Source organism: Peromyscus maniculatus, chromosome 1 (genome assembly GCF_049852395.1).
Source record: "Peromyscus maniculatus bairdii isolate BWxNUB_F1_BW_parent chromosome 1, HU_Pman_BW_mat_3.1, whole genome shotgun sequence".
NCBI lineage: Eukaryota > Metazoa > Chordata > Mammalia > Rodentia > Cricetidae > Peromyscus > Peromyscus maniculatus.
This window is the reverse complement of record NC_134852.1, coordinates 114,542,326-114,560,371: the sequence shown is the minus strand read 5'-3', so window position 1 is coordinate 114,560,371 and position 18,046 is coordinate 114,542,326. Positions and strand designations below refer to the sequence as shown.

The 18,046-nt window shown below is 37.5% G+C and overlaps 1 protein-coding gene and 1 pseudogene across 1 annotated transcript; one reads left to right on the top strand and one right to left on the bottom strand.

The window, feature by feature from the left end:
- Positions 1–6,117: 6,117 nt before the first annotated feature.
- On the top strand, positions 6,118–7,019 carry LOC102921326 (olfactory receptor 52M1-like; annotated as a pseudogene).
- Positions 7,020–15,986: 8,967 nt separating this feature from the next.
- On the bottom strand, positions 15,987–16,949 carry LOC102921025 (olfactory receptor 52A1-like). The gene has a single exon (XM_006997807.3). The coding sequence runs from the start codon at positions 16,947–16,949 to the stop codon at positions 15,987–15,989; it is 963 nt and encodes a 320-aa protein (XP_006997869.1).
- Positions 16,950–18,046: the final 1,097 nt, after the last annotated feature.

Below are 18,046 nucleotides of genomic sequence, written 5' to 3'. Positions count from 1 at the left end.
ATTACACTCCACTGGAAAAGCCACACATCTAAGAGTATATAGACAGTAAAAACTGTACTTGAATTTAAAACTGAATAAATAAAAAGGAGCATGCAAAGTTAGGTAGATAAGTAATTGGGGTGGATCTGGGAGAAGTTGGGAGAGGGTGGTGAATATGATAAGATTTATATGAAATTATCAAAGAACTAATAAAAATGAGAAACAAAAATTCTGTGAATATATACTGTGCTCCCATTATGTACTTGTATGATAAAGTTTATATGATACACACAGATGTTTTAGTTACACAATGTCTAAATGTTGGACAGGAGTTATTATCATGGGAGTGGCCTAAAATTAATTAAAAAATACAATTAGAAATAATTAAATTTGTGAAGCAGTATGATCTGATAGAAGTGAGATATTATGAGCAATCAGTTAGATCTAGTTTGTAATGGAAACAAAATCTAATTCAGGTAAAGAAAACTTCATAGAAAGAATAGGAAACTTAAAAACCTAAAATTTTAAACTTGCAAACAAAAATAGGCTCTGATTTTTTTTAAGGAACATGAAAGTGAAGCATCGTTTGGTGATCAGAAAAAAAAAAGAAAAAAAAAAACAGAGGCATTCCTGATAAGGTGAAATTCAAATTGATGACTCCTCTATGATAAATTTTACCTTTGGAGAAGAGAAGGGTATACTGAAGCTTTGAATTGTCTCAACAGTAGTTCATGTAAAAATTTTTAATTAAAACAGTTTGAAAATAAAACAAGATGGAACAACAATAAAGGGAAAGAGTTAAAAATTAGAAAAAAAAAGTCTGCTGATTTTAGAGAAAACCCTCATGCGATAAGATGTACCATCTTTGCAAGAACTTTAGGAAACTGTACATGGGCTGTAGTTTAGTTCTTAGAAGTCTGGAATAATTATAAATGACAATAAAAGGCTAATGATGGCACATAGCAAAGAAAGGCATGATAGTGTTCAAAGTACTGCAAGGAGAGGAGGAAGAAGAGGAAGAAAACAAGTAGAGATGTACAAGGAGAAGGAGAGGAATTAAAATAGAGAGAAGCATGACACTAGCAAGGTCTCATGCCTATTTTCCATTAATTTTCCTCTGCTGGGTTGGATGTCACTGAGATTCTATAGCCTCCCAGAATAGATCTAACAGCTGAGGTCAAACACATGAGCCTGGAGAGAATTATTTCATATCCAAACCATAATGAGTCTGGGTAAAATAATTTCCTGTCTTTTGCTAGAAGAAAAGATAATTTTTCATGAATTCCTTGTGAATGGGCTTGTGTGGGACAAGTAACCTGACTCTCTTATCACTTAAGAGTAGGGTAAAGTCAGAGAGGATAAAAAGAAGTTTAGGTCAATGGAAGAATCTGGCTTTGGATTTTTGCAGGTGAAAGATGACAACAATGGTTTTAGTAAAATGCAGAATAGGAATGGATTGTTGAGGAAGATAAAGTTTGTAAAGAAACATGCTAGATTGCTATTGAGTAGAAGAAAGGGAATGAGTGTTCTGAAGGTAAGATTTTGGAAAGTTAAGTTTTTCATATGCAGTAATATCTGAAGAGCAGATCTACAACCAGGAACCAGATTCAAGGTACAATATTTAGAGGGAAGATTAGAAAATAAAAGCACTATTCAAGTAATTGACATCAGGAAAACTCATGATAAAAATATTCTTGGATATATTCAGGCAATTCATTAGATATCAAAGTGTCCAGAGCATATTAGGGAAACAATGTGTGCATTAATTTTCTTTAAAAAGAGTTCATAATATTTACACTCCTTAAAAGCAATTTAGGGCTTTTAGTGTGGTAAATGGACGCTTATCCCAGAGGACCACTAATCATTGCTCCATCTGGGATGGATCCATGAGAACTGTAATTCCAGCTCCTATTAGCAGAACATGTATGTATCTGCACATCAAAGGCAGATCTCTGGAGAACAAGCATCTATTAAACTGAAAGAATGAAAACAGACATACTGGACGGGAAAGAAGAAATAAGGCTACACACTAATATGTGAATTTGTAGAATTATGAGATCTTCAGAAAGGTAAAATTCCATTCTAAGAATATCCATAATAAAATTAAGAATAATAATGATCATAGCCATACACAAAGTGCATTCTTTCATAAATGATATATAGTATATCTTTCAAACAACTAAAGTGTATTGACATTCTGAATTAGAATTGCAATAGCACTGTAACTGCCAAGGACATATCATAGCTGTGTTAACGGATTCCTACTTTTGTTCTATTTAGCATTAGAGTTTGAGAAATCGCAGTACTGCTTGTGGGATGAAGAATATTTAGGAGTAAAGTAGAAATGTGTCTTATTTAAGATGATCAAGACCTTATGGTTTTGAAAGAGAGTAAGCAGGTAGACATGAGAGGAACTCGAAGGAGGGAAATAAAAGAAGTTGAAATAAGAGAATAAAATGGGTAAGGCAATGCAATTATATCTTGATTAAATAAAAAAGTAAAAAATTTTAAGATAAATGAAAGAAAGAAAATGCAATCGTGGCATTTTGGGGCTGTTTTTTAATTGTAGATTTCATGTACAGGAACTGAAACAGGTTTTCTTAAAAGACCATTTTCCCATTAAAAATGGCTTAATTACTTGGAAAATTGTTGGTAAAATAAAGAATCTGGTGTTAATCTTTGGGCTGGATCATTACAATACTAACTTCCACACTGAGAAATTTAAAGTTATAAGGAAGTCAGTTGACCCAATAAATTCCATTTCAATGAACAAGATGTACCATAACTTTTAAGCCTTTCAAAAATAGCAAAATTGTAAAGTTCCACAATAAGACCACAGAAAACAATGTGCAGTAATACAGCAAAGAATCAAAGGACCACAGATGATACTCCATTAAGTCTAAATGCTGTAAGGAAGATGAATAAGATGTGTGAAAAAAAGCTATCATTCTTCAGTGAAGCATCATGTGTTTGATGAATAATATAAAATTCATATCATTCCATTTAAAACATAGAAAAGTAGACACATAGTCATAAGGATGAGTTTTGTTATTTAATTGGATAATCTAATTATATGCTATGTTTTTAATTAGATACTATACTGAAACCACATTTGCTGTGAAATAGTGAACAAAATAGTAATGTTTGTTTGTCTAATGATAGGTTGCTTTGTGTAAGGCTGTGTTCCTACCTGGAATATTTTAGTGATTATATTTATATGTATATATAATTATATGTATATATAATGATACATGTATATATAACAATAATTAAATGAGTAAGACAATCTTATGTAAGGGTCTTACTTATATACTTACTATATAATTCTGTCTGTCCTGTAACTCACTATGTAGACCTTGTGGCCTTGAAGTTACAGAGATCCAACTGCCTCTGATTTGCCACCCCAGGTGCTGGGACTAAAGGAATTTGCCACTATGCCTGGCTATGTTTAAGGAACTTAATCTTCCCACTATCTTTATTTTTATATTCTCCAAAACGGGAAGCTGGAACATGAGACAAATCAAGCTACTTAGAACTTACTATAGCTATAAATACACATAATAAAAAGGTATGAGAAGAATCTGCAACAAGAATGAAATCATTAAAGATAAATCCAGAAGCAATAACGTTGCTAATAAATACTCCTGTTTTTTAAGGTTTCTTGATTTTTTATGGACAAAACCATAATAATTTAAATGATCAAGTAAATATTTTTATGAAGCCCATGTCAAACTCAGAAATTTCCAAATAAAACTGTATAGCTATTTAAACATCTAAGTAGGCTGATGATGTCTACATCTACACAAGTATGTCATGGAATGCACACACCATTTTATGAAACACTTGACCAGACTGTCAAATTATGATGGGAAATGCAGGGCTCAATATTGGCAATTTTGTTAATATTAAATTCCACATATTTATTGTTAATATGTTGTAAAGTATGTTACTGAGATACACCTAGAACCTTTCAATTGACATGAACTTATTTCAGAATTTTCATTAAAATTACAATTTAATATGAAACATAAACTTACAAAATTAGCAGACAATGTTTTATAAACATAGGGCTAATCATTTTTCACACTGAAGTTATCTAGAAGAATCTGACCTTTTAAAATTTTTTTATTTTATAATTTAATTTAATTTTACACATCAGCCACGGATTTCCCCTGTCCTCTCCCCTCCCCCCACCCCACCCCCTTCACCCCACCACACCTCCATTTCCATTTCCTCCAGGGCAAAGACTCCCCTGGGGATTCAGCTCAACCTGGTAGATTCAGTCCAGGCAGGTCCAGTCCCCTCCTCCCAGGCTGAGCAAAGTATCCCTGCATAAGCCCCAGGTTCCAAACACCCAGCTCATGTACTAAGGACAGGTCTAGGTCCCACAGCCTGGGTGCCTCCCAAACAGTTCAAGCTAATCAACTGTCTCACTTATCCAGAGGGCCTGATCCCATTGGGGGCTCCTCAGCTATCATTGGGTGATCCCTGTGTCTTTCTTAGGGTCCTGTTATCGAGGTAGCCTTCCTGGAGTTGTAAGTAGCAGTCCAGTCATCCTTGTTTCACATCTAGTATCCTCCTATGAGTGAGTACATACCATGTTTGTCTTTCTGAGTCTGGGTTACCTCACTCAGGATGATTTTTTCTATCATCCAATTGCCTGCAAACCCCATGATGTCATTGTGCTTTTTTTCTGCTGAGTAGTACTCCATTGTGTATATGTACCACATTTTATTTATCTATTCTTCAGTTGAAGGGCATCTAGGTTGTTTCCAGGTTCTGGCTATTACAAACAATGCTGATATGAACATAGCTGAACAAGTGCCCTTGTGGTATGATTGAGCATTCCTTGGGTATATGCCCAAGAGTGGTATAGCTGGATCTTGGGTGAGATTGATTCCCAATTTTCTAAGAAAGTGCCATATTGATTTTCAAAGTGGTTATACAAGCTTGCATTCCCACCAGGGGTGGAGAAGAGTTCCCCTTGCTCCACATCCTTTCCAGCATAAGCTGTCTTCAGTGTTTTTGATCTTAGCCAGAAGAATATGACTTTTAAAGAAATCCAAAGTATTGGTGGTTTATAGTTGACTGTATATTTTATATTCAAAACATAACATAGTGAGCTTACCACAAATAAAACAGCAAAAGCTTTGTACTCAGGAAGAGGTGATTTAGAGTGCCGATGTCACTGCTGCTGCATCTGTGCTGTTGTTGTGTTATCTGACAGATTATAGTCAAAACTGGAAAGCTTTCATGGTTTTTCTAGCTAAGAATTAATGGCTCTCCTTAGTAAGGAGCAATAAAGTAAGTCGCCTTCATTACCTTATGTAAAATAATATGAATGGAAATATAGTTTCCAATTCAAAATGCAAATATCAAAAGAAATACCTGGTGTATTAATCTCTGCTGCGTTCAATATGTACAGAAACAATATAACTTGAGATAACTGGGGACACTAGGAAAGGTACAAAGGAGATGAAAAGGAAAATTTTCCAAGTTAAGCTTAAAACGAGTGAATATATATGTGAGGAAATTCCATGTGAGTAAAGATCAAATCTTGGAGAGACCACTTCACTGCCATGTGGAGGACCGGGAAGTCTGCAGAGATCCATAAAAAAGGACCCCTGCTGTCTCAAGTCTCCTGAGGACAGGTCCTGGGATAATAACAGGAAAATCAGAGACACAACTAATGGTCTGTCTAAGAAATAAAAAGTTTCTTAAGAGTATTCAGATGAGTTAGAAAATTATCTTTCTAGAGACACTAAGAGAAAATAGTGTTAAAATGTTCTTCATTTTATCTCATGTACGAAAAAATTATTTATAATTAAAAGAAACTCGAAATTCAGGAAGGAATAGAGATACACAGTATTTTATTGTATATAAATGTTAACAAGGCTTTCTTTAAGTGAACTTGTGATATTCTTGATTTATAATGAGACTTTAATTCAGAACACACACTTTTATAGTAGTATCTAAGGCATTTAGCACACACATAATACATACAGGAATCATCTAATATATCTTTTATTTTTTCCAGTTTTACTTCTCACTTGTTTTCCGAGTTGTTTGGAACCACCTTAGCAAAGCATGCACACTGTACAAGGAGGACTTTATCCATACACAATGGACAGTGGCACCATGGGGCCAGCTAATGAGTCCCAACTCTCTCCAAGCACCTTCTGGCTGACGGGCATTCCTGGTCTGGAGCACCTCCACGTCTGGATTGGGACTCCCTTCTGCTCCATGTACATAGTGGCTGTGATGGGGAACGTGACAATCCTGGCTGTAGTGAGAGCAGAGCGCAGCCTCCACGAACCCATGTTCTTCTTCCTCTGCATGCTGTCAGTCACTGACCTGGTCCTCTCCACATCTACACTGCCATGCATGCTCTGTCTCTTCTGGATGGGAGCTCATGACATCGCCTTTGATGCTTGCCTTGGAATCTGGCTTTTTCTTGGCCATGGCTATTGACCGCTATGTGGCCATCTGTGACCCACTGCGCCATGCCACAATTCTCACCCACAGTTGCATCGCCAAAATAGGAGTAGCTGTGGTGCTGCGGCTGAGGGGAGTAGGCTTCTTCTCCCCACATCCCATCCTGCTCAAGCAGAACGAGAATCATTGCACACACCTACTGTGAGTTCACAGCTGTGGTGAAGCCGGCGTGTGTGGACACAGGAGCCACCAAGGGTTGCAGTCTTACTGTCGCTTTTGGTATTGGCTCCGGTGATGGGTTCTTCATTGCCCTCTCCTATGTTCTGATCCTCCATGAGGTCTTTCGCCTTCCATCTTGAGAAGCAAGTCTTAAAGCTCTAGGCACCTGTGGCTCTCACGTCTGTGTCATTGTTGTTTTCTGTTCAACAGCTGGGTTTACCTTTCTGACCCACTGTTTTGATCATCATGTGGCCTCCCAAATTCATATCCTAATAGCCAATATGTACCTATTGGTTCCACCATTTCTTAACCCCGTTGTTTATAGTGTTAGGACTCAAAAAATTAGAGACTATGTTCTTAGTACTTTAAGAGTAAAAGGTAGCTGACCATGATGAAATTGTTTGAAAATACAGTAATAGAAACTAAAGAAAGATTGCAAATAATTAGTCATTTTCCCATTATGGACTCTTTTGGGGAATTCAAACATTAGTGTTTTTGTTTTTGTTTTTTTATTTTATTTTATTTTATTTTATTTTATTTTATTTTATTTTATTTTATTTTACAATACAATTCAGTTCTACATATCAACCACGGATTCCCTTGTTCTCCCCCCCTCCCGCCCCTCTCCCCTTCTCCACATCCTCACCCCCCCATTCCCACCTCCTCTAGGGCAAAGCCTCCCCCAAGGACTGAGATCAACCTGGTAGACTCAGTCCAGGCAGGTCTAGTCCCCTCCTCCCAGGCCGAGCCAAGTGACCCTGCATAAGCCCCAGGTTTCAAACAGCCAACTCATGCAGTGAGCACAGGACCCGGTCCCACTGCCTGGATGCCTCCCAAACAGATTAAGCCAATCAACTGTCTCACCCATTCAGAGGACCTGATCCAGTTGGGTGCCCCTCAGCCATTGGTTCTAGTTCATGTGTGTCCATTCGTTTGGCTATTTGTCCCTGTGCTTTATCCAACCTTGGTTTCAACAATTCTCACTCATATAAACCCTCCTTTTTCTTAATAATTAGACACCCGGAGCTCCACCCAGGGCCTAGACATGGATCTCTGCATCCAGATTCCTCAGTCCTTGCATGGGGTTTCTGGCACAACTATTAGGGTGTTTGGCCATCCCATCACCAGAGTAGGTCAGTTCCGGCTGTCTCTCGACCATTGCCAGCAGTCTATTGTGAGGGTATCTTTGTGGATTTCTGTGGGCCTCCCTAGCACTTTGCTTCTTCCTATTCCCATGTGGTCTTCATTTACCATGGTCTCCTATTCCTTTTTCTCCCTCTCTGTTCTTGATTCAGCTGGGATCTCCCGCTCACCCCCCAACTCTCTTTCCCTCGAACCCTTGCCCTTCATTACCCCCACTCTTGTCCAGGCTGTTCATGTATATCTCAGCCATTTCTCTGTCATTGGGTGATCCCTGTGTCTTTCTTAGGGTCCTGTTTTCCAGGTAGCCTCACTGGTGATGTGAGTGTCAGTCCAGTCATCCTTGTTTCACGTCTAGTATCCTCCTATGAGTGAGTACATACCATGTTTGTCTTTCTGAGTCTGGGTTACCTCACTCAGGATGATTTTTTTCTAGATCCATCCATTTGCCTGCAAACCTCATGATGTCATTGTTTTTCTCTGCTGAGTAGTACTCCATTGTGTATATCTGCCACAATTTATTTATCCATTCTTCAGTTGAAGGGCATCTAGGTTGTTTCCAGGTTTTGGCTATTACAAACAATGCTGATATGAACATAGCTGAGCAAGTGCTCTTGTGGTATGATTGAGCATTTCTGGGGTATATGCCCAAGAGTGGTATAGCTGAATCTTGGGGGAGATTGATTCCCAATTTTCTAAGAAAGTGCTATATTGATTTCCAAAGTGGTTGTACAAGCTTGCATTCCCACCAGCAGTGGAGGAGAGTTCCCCTAGTTCCACATCCTCTCCAGCATAAAGTGTCTTCAGTGTTTTTGATCTTAGCCATTCTGACTGGTGTAAGGTGGTATCTCAGAGTTGTTTTGATTTGCATTTCCCTGATGATTAGGGATGTTGAACAATTCCTTAAATGTCTTTCAGCCATTTGAGTTTCCTTTGTTGAGAATTCTCTGTTTAGTTCTAAAGCCCATTTCTTAATTGGACTGTTGGGCATTTTGATGTCTAATTTCTTGAGTTCCTTATATATTCTGGATATCAGTCCTCTGTCAGATGTGGGGTTGGTGAAGACCTTTTCCCATTCTGTAGACTGTCGCTTTGCCTTGTTGACCATATATTTTGCTCTACAAAAGCTTCTCAGTTTCAAGAGGTCCCGTTGATTGTTTCTCTCAGTGTCTGTGCTACTGTTGTTATATTTAGGAAGTGATCTCCTTGCCAAAGCATTCAAGACTACTTCCTACTTTCTCTTCTAGCAGGTTCAGAGTAGCTGGATTTATGTTGAGATCCTTGATCCACTTGGACTTAAGTTTTGTGCACGGTGACAGACATGGATCTATTTGCAGCCTTCTACATGTTGACATCCAGTTATGCCAGCACCATTTGTTGAAGATACTTTCTTTTTTCCATGGTACAGTTTTGGCTTCTTTGTCAAAAATTATATGTTCATAGGTGTGCGGGTTAATGTCAGGGTCTTCAATTCTATTCCATTGGTCCACATGTTGGTTTTTATGCCAGTATCAAGCTGTTTTTTATTACTGTAGCTCTATAGTAGAGCTTGAAGTCAGGGATCGTGATGCCTCCAGAGGTTGTTTTATTGTACAGGATTCTTTTGGCTATCCTGGGTTTTTTGTTGAGTATTATTCTTGAAGTTGAGTATTATTCTTTCCAGGTCTGTGAAGAATTGTGTTGGTATTTTGATGGGGATTGCATTGAATCTGTAGATTGCTTTTGGTAAAATTGCCATTTTTTTACTATGTTAGTCCAGCCTATCCATGAGCATGGGAGACCTTTCCATTTTCTGATTTCTTCAATTTCTCTTTTCAGGGACTTAAAGTTCTTGTCATATAGGTCCTTCACTTGCTTGGTTAGTGCTACCCCAAGGTTTTTTTTATGTCATTTGTGGCTATTGTAAAGGGTGATGTATCTCTGATTTCCTTCTCAGCTTTTTTGTCAATTGTATATAGGAGGGCTACTGATTTTTTTGAGTTGGTCTTATATCCTATTATGTTGCTGAAGGTGTTTATAAGCTGTATCAATTCCTTGGTGGAATCTTTGGGGTCACCCAAGTATACTATCATGTCATCTGCAAATAGGGAAAGCTTGACTTCTTCCTTTCCAATTTGTATCCCCTTAATCTCCTTATGTTGTCTTATTGCTCTGGCTAGAACTTTAAGTACTATATTGAATAAGTATGGGGAGAGCGGATAGTCTTGCCTCATTCCTGATTTTAGTGGAATTACTTTGAGTTTCTCTCCATTTAATTTGATGTTGGCTGTTGGCTTGCTGTAAATTGCCTTTATTGTGTTTAGGTATGTTCCCTGTATTCCTGGTCGCTCCAAGACTTTCATCATGAAGGGGTGTTGGATTTTGTCAAATGCCTTTTCTGCATCTAGTGAGATGATCATGTGTTTTTTTTTCTTTGAGTTTGTTTATATGGTGTATTACATTGATGGAGTTTGGTATGATGAACCACCCTTGTATCCCTGGGATGAAGCCTACTTGATCATGGTGGATAATTGTTTTGATGTGTTCTTGGAGTCTGTCTGCCAGTATTTTATTGAGTATTTTTGCATCAATGTTCATGAGGGAGATCGGTCTGTAGTTCTCTTTCTTTGTTGTATTCTTGTTTTGTTTAGGAATCAAGGTAATTTTAGCCTCATAGAAGGAGTCTGGTAATGTTCCTACTGTTTCTATTATGTGGAACAATTTAGAGAGTATTGGTATTAACTCTTCTTTGAAGATCTGGTAGAATTCTGTGATAAAACCATCTGATCCTGAGCTTTTTTTTTTTTTGGTTGGGAGACTTTTAATGACTGTTTCTATTTCCTTAGGGGTTATTGGACTATTTAAATAGTTTATCTGGTCTTGATTTAACTTAGGTATGTGGTATCTATCCAGAAAATTATCCATTTCTTTAATATTTTCCAGTCTTGTGGAGTAGAGGTTTTGAAGTATGACCTGATGATTCTCTGGATTTCCTCAATGTCTCTTGTTATGTCCCCATTTTCATTTCTGATTTTGTTGATTTGGATTCTCTCTCTCTGTCTTTTATTTAGTTTGGATAATGGCTTGTCTATCTTGTTGATTTTTGCAAAGAACCAACTCTTTGTTTCATTAATTTTTTGTATTGTTCTATTTGTTTCTATTTTATTGTTTCACCTCTCACTTTGATTATTTCCTGGCATCTATTCTTCCTGGGAGACTTTGCTTCTTCTTGTTCTAGAGCTTTCAGGTGTGTTGTTAAGTCACTAATGTGAGATTTCTCCACCTTCTTTGTGTGGGCATTTAGTGCTATGAATTTTCCTCTTTGCACTGCTTTCATAGTGTCCCATAAGTTTGGGTATGTGGTGTCTTCATTTTCATTGATCTCTAGGAAGTCTTTAATTTCTTTCTTTATTTCTTCCTTAACCCATTGGTGATTCAGTTGAGCATTATTCAGTTTCCATGAGATTGTAGGTTTTCTGTAGTTTTTGTTGTTGTTGAAGTCTAACTTTAAACCATGGTGGTCTGATAAAGCACAGGAGGTTATTCCAATTGTTTTGTATCTGTTGAGATTTGCTTTGTGGCCATGTATGTGGTTGATTTTAGAGAAGGTTCCATGGGATGCTGAGAATAAGGTATATTCTTTTTTGTTAGGATGGAATGTTCTGTATATATCTATTAAGTCCATTTGAGTCATGACATCAGTTAAGTCCTTTATTTCTCTGTTAAGTTTCGATTTGGGAGATCTGTCCAGTGATGAAAGTGGGGTGTTGAGGTCTCCCACTATTAATGTGTGGGGTTTTATATATGGATTAAGCTTTAGTAATGTTTCTTTTACATATGTGGGTGCCCTCGTATTTGGGGCATAAATGTTCAGAATTGAAACTTCATCTCAGTGGATCTTTCCTGTGATGAGTATATAATGCCTTTCTTGATCTCTTTTGATTGATTTTAGTTTGAAGTCTGTTTTGCTGGATATCAGGACGGCTACACCTGCTTGTTTCTTAAGACTGTTTGATTGTAAAGCCCTTTCCCAGCCTTTTATTCTTAGGTAGTATCTGTCTTTGAATTTGAGATGTGTTTCTTGCATGCAGCAGAAAGATGGGTCCTGCTTTTGTATCCATTCTGTAAGCCTATGTGTTTTTATAGATGAATTAAATCCATTGATATTAAGGGATATTAATGACTAGTGATTGTTCATTCCTGTTATTTTTTGGTGGTAGTGTGTGTGTACTTCTCTTCTTTGGGGTTTACTGCTGTGGCTTTATCTATTGCCTGTGTTTTGGAGGGTGTATCTGACTTTCTTAAGTTGGAATTTTCCTTCTAGTGCTTTCTGTAGGGCTGGGTTTGTGGATAGGTATTGTTTAAATCTGGCTTTGTCTTGGAATGTCTTCTTCACTCCGTCTAGGATGATTGAAAGTTTTGCTGGGTATATTAGTCTATGCTGGCATTCATGGTCTCTTAGTGTCTGCATTATATCTGTCCAGGTCCTTCTGGCTTTCAAAGTCTCCATTGAGAAATCGGGTGTTATTCTGATGGGTTTGCCTTTATAAGTCACTTGGCCTTTTTCCTTTGCTGCTCTTAATATTTTTTCTTTATTCTGTATGTTTAGTTGTTTAATTATTATGTGGTGAGGGGACTTTTGGGGGGGTTTAGTCTGGTTGGTGTTCTATAGCCTTCTTGTATCTTCATAGGCATTTCCTTCTTTATGTTGGGAAAGTTTTCTTCTATGATCTTGTTGAATATATTTTCTGTGCCTTTGAGTTGGTATTCTTCTCCTTCTTCTATCCCTATTATTCCTAGGTTTGGTCTTTTCATGGTGTCCCAAATTTTTTGGACATTTTGGTTCATGACTTTGTTGGCTTTAGTGTTTTCTTTGACTGATGAATCTATTTCTTCTACCATATCTTCAATGCCATAGATCTTCTCTTCCATCTCTTGCATTCTGTTGGTTATACTTGCATCTGAAGTTCCCGTTCATTTACTCAGATTGTCTGTTTCCAGCATTCCCTCTGTTTGTGTCTTCTTCATTTTTTCTATTTCCTTTTTCAGGCCTTGGACTGTTTCCTTCATTTGTTTCATTGCTTTTTCATGATTTTCTTTCAGTGCTTTATTGTTTTCTTCTAGAACGTTATTGTTTTCTTCTACTTTATTTGTCCTTTCCTCTAGGTTTTTATAGCATTCTTCCTATTTTTTTTTTGTCTTTTTTTCTATACAAGCCTCTACCTTCTTCATGATGTTATTCATAAGGCTGTTTTCTTCTGCTTCTTCCAATTTTTGATGTTCAGGTCTAGATGTTGGAGGATGGCTAGGTTCTGGTGATGCTGTATTGCTCTTCATTTTGTTGTATGTACTTCTGCCTTGACGTCTGCTCATCTCTTTGTGGTTTATTCTTTGTCTTATCAGCTCACTTGGTTCAGACAGGGCTGACAGATTCAGGAAGTCTATCTCTCTTGTCCAGATGGGAGCTCTCTTGTCCAAATGGGAACTCCGGGATAGGATGGGAGCTCTTGTCCAGATGGGAAGTCCGGGGCAGGATGGGAGCTCTTGTCCAGAAGGGAAGTCCAGGGCAGTATGGGAGCTGGGGGCCGGTCTCTAAGTCTCAGGAAGTGGCTGGGGTCTCAGGTGGATGGGCATGGGGGCAGGGTGTGGAGATTTCAGGGTCTGCTGGGGGTCTTGGAGAAGGGGAACCTTCCTGGTAGGGCTAGAAGGGAACCTGCCCAGTGGCCAGGACCTGGGGCCAAATTGGGCAGGTCTTCCCAGAAGTGGCTGCTTCCCAGGGATGGGGTCTAGGCTCAGCCCAGACACTCACCTCTGGTCCAGAAGGGAAGTCCAGGGCAGGATGGGAGCCCACATTCAGTTAGACCAGCACCATTTGTTGAAGATGGTTTCTTATTACCAGAGTGTACTTCTTTTTTTTTTTTTTTTTTTTTTTTTTTTTTTTTTTTTTTGGTTTTTCGAGACAGGGTTTCTCTGCGTAGCTTTGTGCCTTTTTCCTGGAACTCACTTGGTAGCCCAGGCTGGCCTCGAACTCACAGAGATCCGCTTGCTTCTGCCTCCCGAGTGCTGGGATTAAAGGCGTGCGCCACCACCGCCCGGCCAGAGTGTACTTCTGTTTGTTTGTTTGTTTGTTTGTTTTTTATCAAAAATCAAGTGTCCATAGGTATGTGAATTTATATTTTATGTCTGGGTTTCAATTTGATTCCATTGAGCAATGTTTTTACGCCAATATGAATTTTTTTTTTTTACTACAATAGCTCTGTGGTACAGCTTAAAATAGGGATACTGATACATCTGGAAGTTCTTTATGGTCAGAATTGTCTAGGTATTCTGAGTTTTTGTTTTTCCATATAAAATAGAGTATTGTTCATTAAAAGTCTGTAAAGATTTGTGTTGGAATTTTGATGAGGATTGTGTTGAATCTGTAGATTGCTTTTGGTAGGATGGTCTTCTTATTATGTTAAATCTACTGATCCATGACTATGAGTGATCTTTCCATCTTCTCATATCTTCTTCAGTTCTTTCTTCAAAGACTTAAAGTTTTTGTATTGCAAGTATTTCATTTACTTGGTTAGGGTTAGCCCAAGATATTTTATACTGTTTGTGGTTATTATGTGAATTGTGTTGTTTCTCTGATTTCTTTCTCAGTCCATTTGTCATTTGTATATAGGAGGAATACCGTTTTGTTTCATTTTTTTTAAATCTTGTAACCAGCCACATTGCTGAAAGTGCTTATCAGCTGTAGAATTACTCTGGTAGAATTTTTTGAGTTGCTTGTATATACTATCATATCATCTGCAAATAACAATACTTTGACTTCTTTCCAACTTATATCTCCTTAATCTCTTTCAGTTGTCTTATTGCTTTATCTAGAACTTCAAGTACTATATTGAATAGCTATGGGGAGTATGGAAAGTATTACCATAAAATATTTAGATGTTTTAATGAGAGAGTGATTTAGAATTGTTATTCACTAAATGCATTCTTTGAAAATGGCATACATATACATAATACATTGTGGTTATTCTCATCCACCATCTTCTCTCATCTACTCTTCCCTCCAAATACCTTTCTAACATTCAGATCTTTTTGGTTTATTTGTGATGTACTGAGTTTAGCAAAGGCCATTAGTTTGACCATAGGATTGTAATTAACCATTGGAACCTGGTGTTACATAGGTGATAACGATCACTCTCCCTCTCCCAGAATATGTAAGTAGACAAGAGTCCAGCAGGAAAGGATAGTGCCCCATGTGTTCCTCCCCCATTGACAACTGACATGTCAGACCAGTGTAGGTATTTTATAATTATTAATTACCTGTTTAAATTTCAATTTATCTACTTTTAGTTATCTATTAATATTTATTTTATTTTATGTGTTTGAATGTGTTCTTCATATATGAATATTGCAACAAGTGTGTACTATCTGCTCACAGAGGTCGGTAAAATGTGTCAGATTCCTGTGTGGTTGTGAACCAGGTGGTTGTGAACCAGGATGTGTAAGATAGGAACCAAACCCAGGTCTTTTGAGAGATTAACAAGTGCCCACTCATAACCACTGCACCATTTCCTTAATCCCTTAAGTTAAGTTGTAAACAGATCATTTACACACACATACACACACACAAAATTCAATAAACAATAAACAAGTTAATTACAAAGCCACATAGTATAATGGTTTTACTGGGACAAAATGCAAATATTAATACTTTCTAATGGCAATGATTAAATTAAAAGTAAATAAGAACTTATTTAGAAATCAATAAAAATCTCAATAAGTAATTATTAACATAATAATCATACTGAGTAAAAATCCGATTAAATTTTAACTTATGTTCATTATTTTTAATAGGATGAAAATACAAAATATGAACAATACAATGGAATCAACAACTAAAATGAACCTATGTATGAGATGATATATTAAAAATATTACCTTGAGTAATCACCAATAACTAACACTTTCATTTTTAATCAAAAAGTACATGTACAACAGATTAAACCTAATTTAAAAAAGGAAATATAAGATATATGTATTTGAAATCAAACATATCAGAGATGGGGACATAATAGTAGTCTTATTCTGAGGACTTTCTATTTCAATCCATTTCTTATTGTGGAAATGAATCTCTTCATGTTCCATCATGAGGATGTGGAACCTGTACAATGAGCACAGAGCAGAAAACTTTCTCACCTCTAGAAAGCAACAGCCTTTTCTGCAAGGCAGTGTCTGGCAGATCACTGCTGACATCCACGATTCAGAAGAAAGATCTGTGCCACCCTCTTACGAATGACCATGTTTTTTACACCATAGACAATAGGGTTGAGAGCAGGAGGCAGGAGGAGGTAGATGGTAGACAGAAGAATGTGAGTTGAAGGAACAACATGGCCAAAACGGTGGCTAAAAAAGGAGAAAAAGGCTAGAATATAAAACTCTAGAAAAACAAAAATATGAGCTGTGCAGGTGTTGAAGGCTTTCATCCGTGCCTCCTTCTGTTGAAGATGAAAAACAGCCTGGAATATCAGTGCATAAGATATGAGGATAAAAATCATATCAAATCCCAGAATGCTGAACCCCACAAAAAGACCACATATTTTATTGACTTGTATATCATCTGCTGCAAGCTTCACCACAGCCATGTGTTCACAATAAGAGTGGTCAATTTGAATGGAATGAAAAAGATGCAGTCTTTTTATTAGAATTGGTAACAGACCTACTAGCACTATTGCTCGAATTACCACCACCGCTATCATACGACCCAGAATTGAAGGTGTAAGGATAGATGTGTGCCTCAGAGGATCACAGATGGCAATGTAACGATCAAAAGCCATTGCCAATAGAATGCCAGACTCCATGCCCTGCAAAGCATGGATGAAGAACAGCTGGGCTAGGCAGGCATCAAAGACCATGGAATGAGCTCTGAACCAAAAGATGGCTAACATTTTGGGGGCAATTGCTGCACAGAGTCCTACGTCTGTGGCTGCCAGCACAGCCAGAAAGATATACATGGGCTGGTGCAAGCTACGCTCAGCTGGGATGATGATCAATAAAATAATATTTCCCAAAAGAGCCACTAGACACACTGCAAAAAATGGAAATCCAATCCAAAACTGCAGATGCTCTAGTCCAGGGATTCCGATCAAAATTACAGTTCTAGGGTTCAGATATGACATGTTGTTGGGTTTCACTAAGCTCATCATTCTGTCTTCTCACCACTGACCATGATACCTGAAAAGAGAGAATTTGGGAGGAAAGTGAAAATATATAATTAAGCTTATTCTTTGACAAGCAGTTACTAGCATTCAACAACAGTAAATTTTGAGGAAAGATCATAGCCTCCCATGGTTCTTTGTTCAGTTGGTGATGCAAGGTCTATGATGCTTGTCATGGTAGAAGCAAACACTCACATGAAGCTTTCAGTACTTCCATGAAAAAGGTAAAAGTGAAATTTCTGGACTGCTGATGTCTTTTGCACATGAAAATACACCAGTGAGAGCTCTATTCTGCCTCGTCAGGACCTCCACACTCATTTGCTTGGGAGTTTTACCTATCTGTTGTTTCCTTACTTCTGGAAGACAACCACTATTCATCAAACTAAAAAATTCTTCTGTGAGTTGTTGTCTTAGAAGAGACCTCTTTTTACCTTATCAGTGATCCCATGAGGGCATTATTTATGAGCCATTTGCCCCTAGGAAAATATTATTCTGATTACTGGTATCTGTTCCCAAGGACAATTTTAGAAAGATTTTTCTAATCTTCTTAGAATCAGTCTTTCCTTCTTCAAGATATTGAATAACCTGTTGCTTCTCAGGGTTATAGCTGTGATTATAAAAGAGACTGGTAAAATACAGTGTTCCTTCAATGAATCAGAATTTGATTGCTCCTAGGTAGAATGTTGGAAAGTGGATAAAATATGTATTATTAAGAGGATATTTTACATTCCAGTTTCAATGAAAGTGCAAAAATAAGTTAGACCTTATGGATAATTAATGAACAATCTTCATGTTTCTGATATTTAGGTAACTTCACAGTGTCTGTGTGAAGTCTTTGAGTAACTGTTGGCTCTCTCAGTTGTGATTTGTGACTTGGCTGTGAATGGTTTTGTTTTTAAACCCCATTGAGGTTAGCCTGCTTGTTGTAGACAAGAGGCAGTCTACATGAAATTATTGTAGGACAAAGGATATAGGATGTGAGCACTATGTCTAATCAAGACATGTATATTTTTAGAGTAGAATTGTCTGTTAAACCCAGGAAAAATTCTTGGGTAGTTCTTCCAACTAGGGCTCATATCTAATTC

Bases quoted from the DNA above. Each gene is read 5' to 3' on its own strand.
- LOC102921025 (XM_006997807.3), bottom strand. From the start codon at position 16,949: ATGATGAGCTTAGTGAAACCCAACAACATGTCATATCTGAACCCTAGA.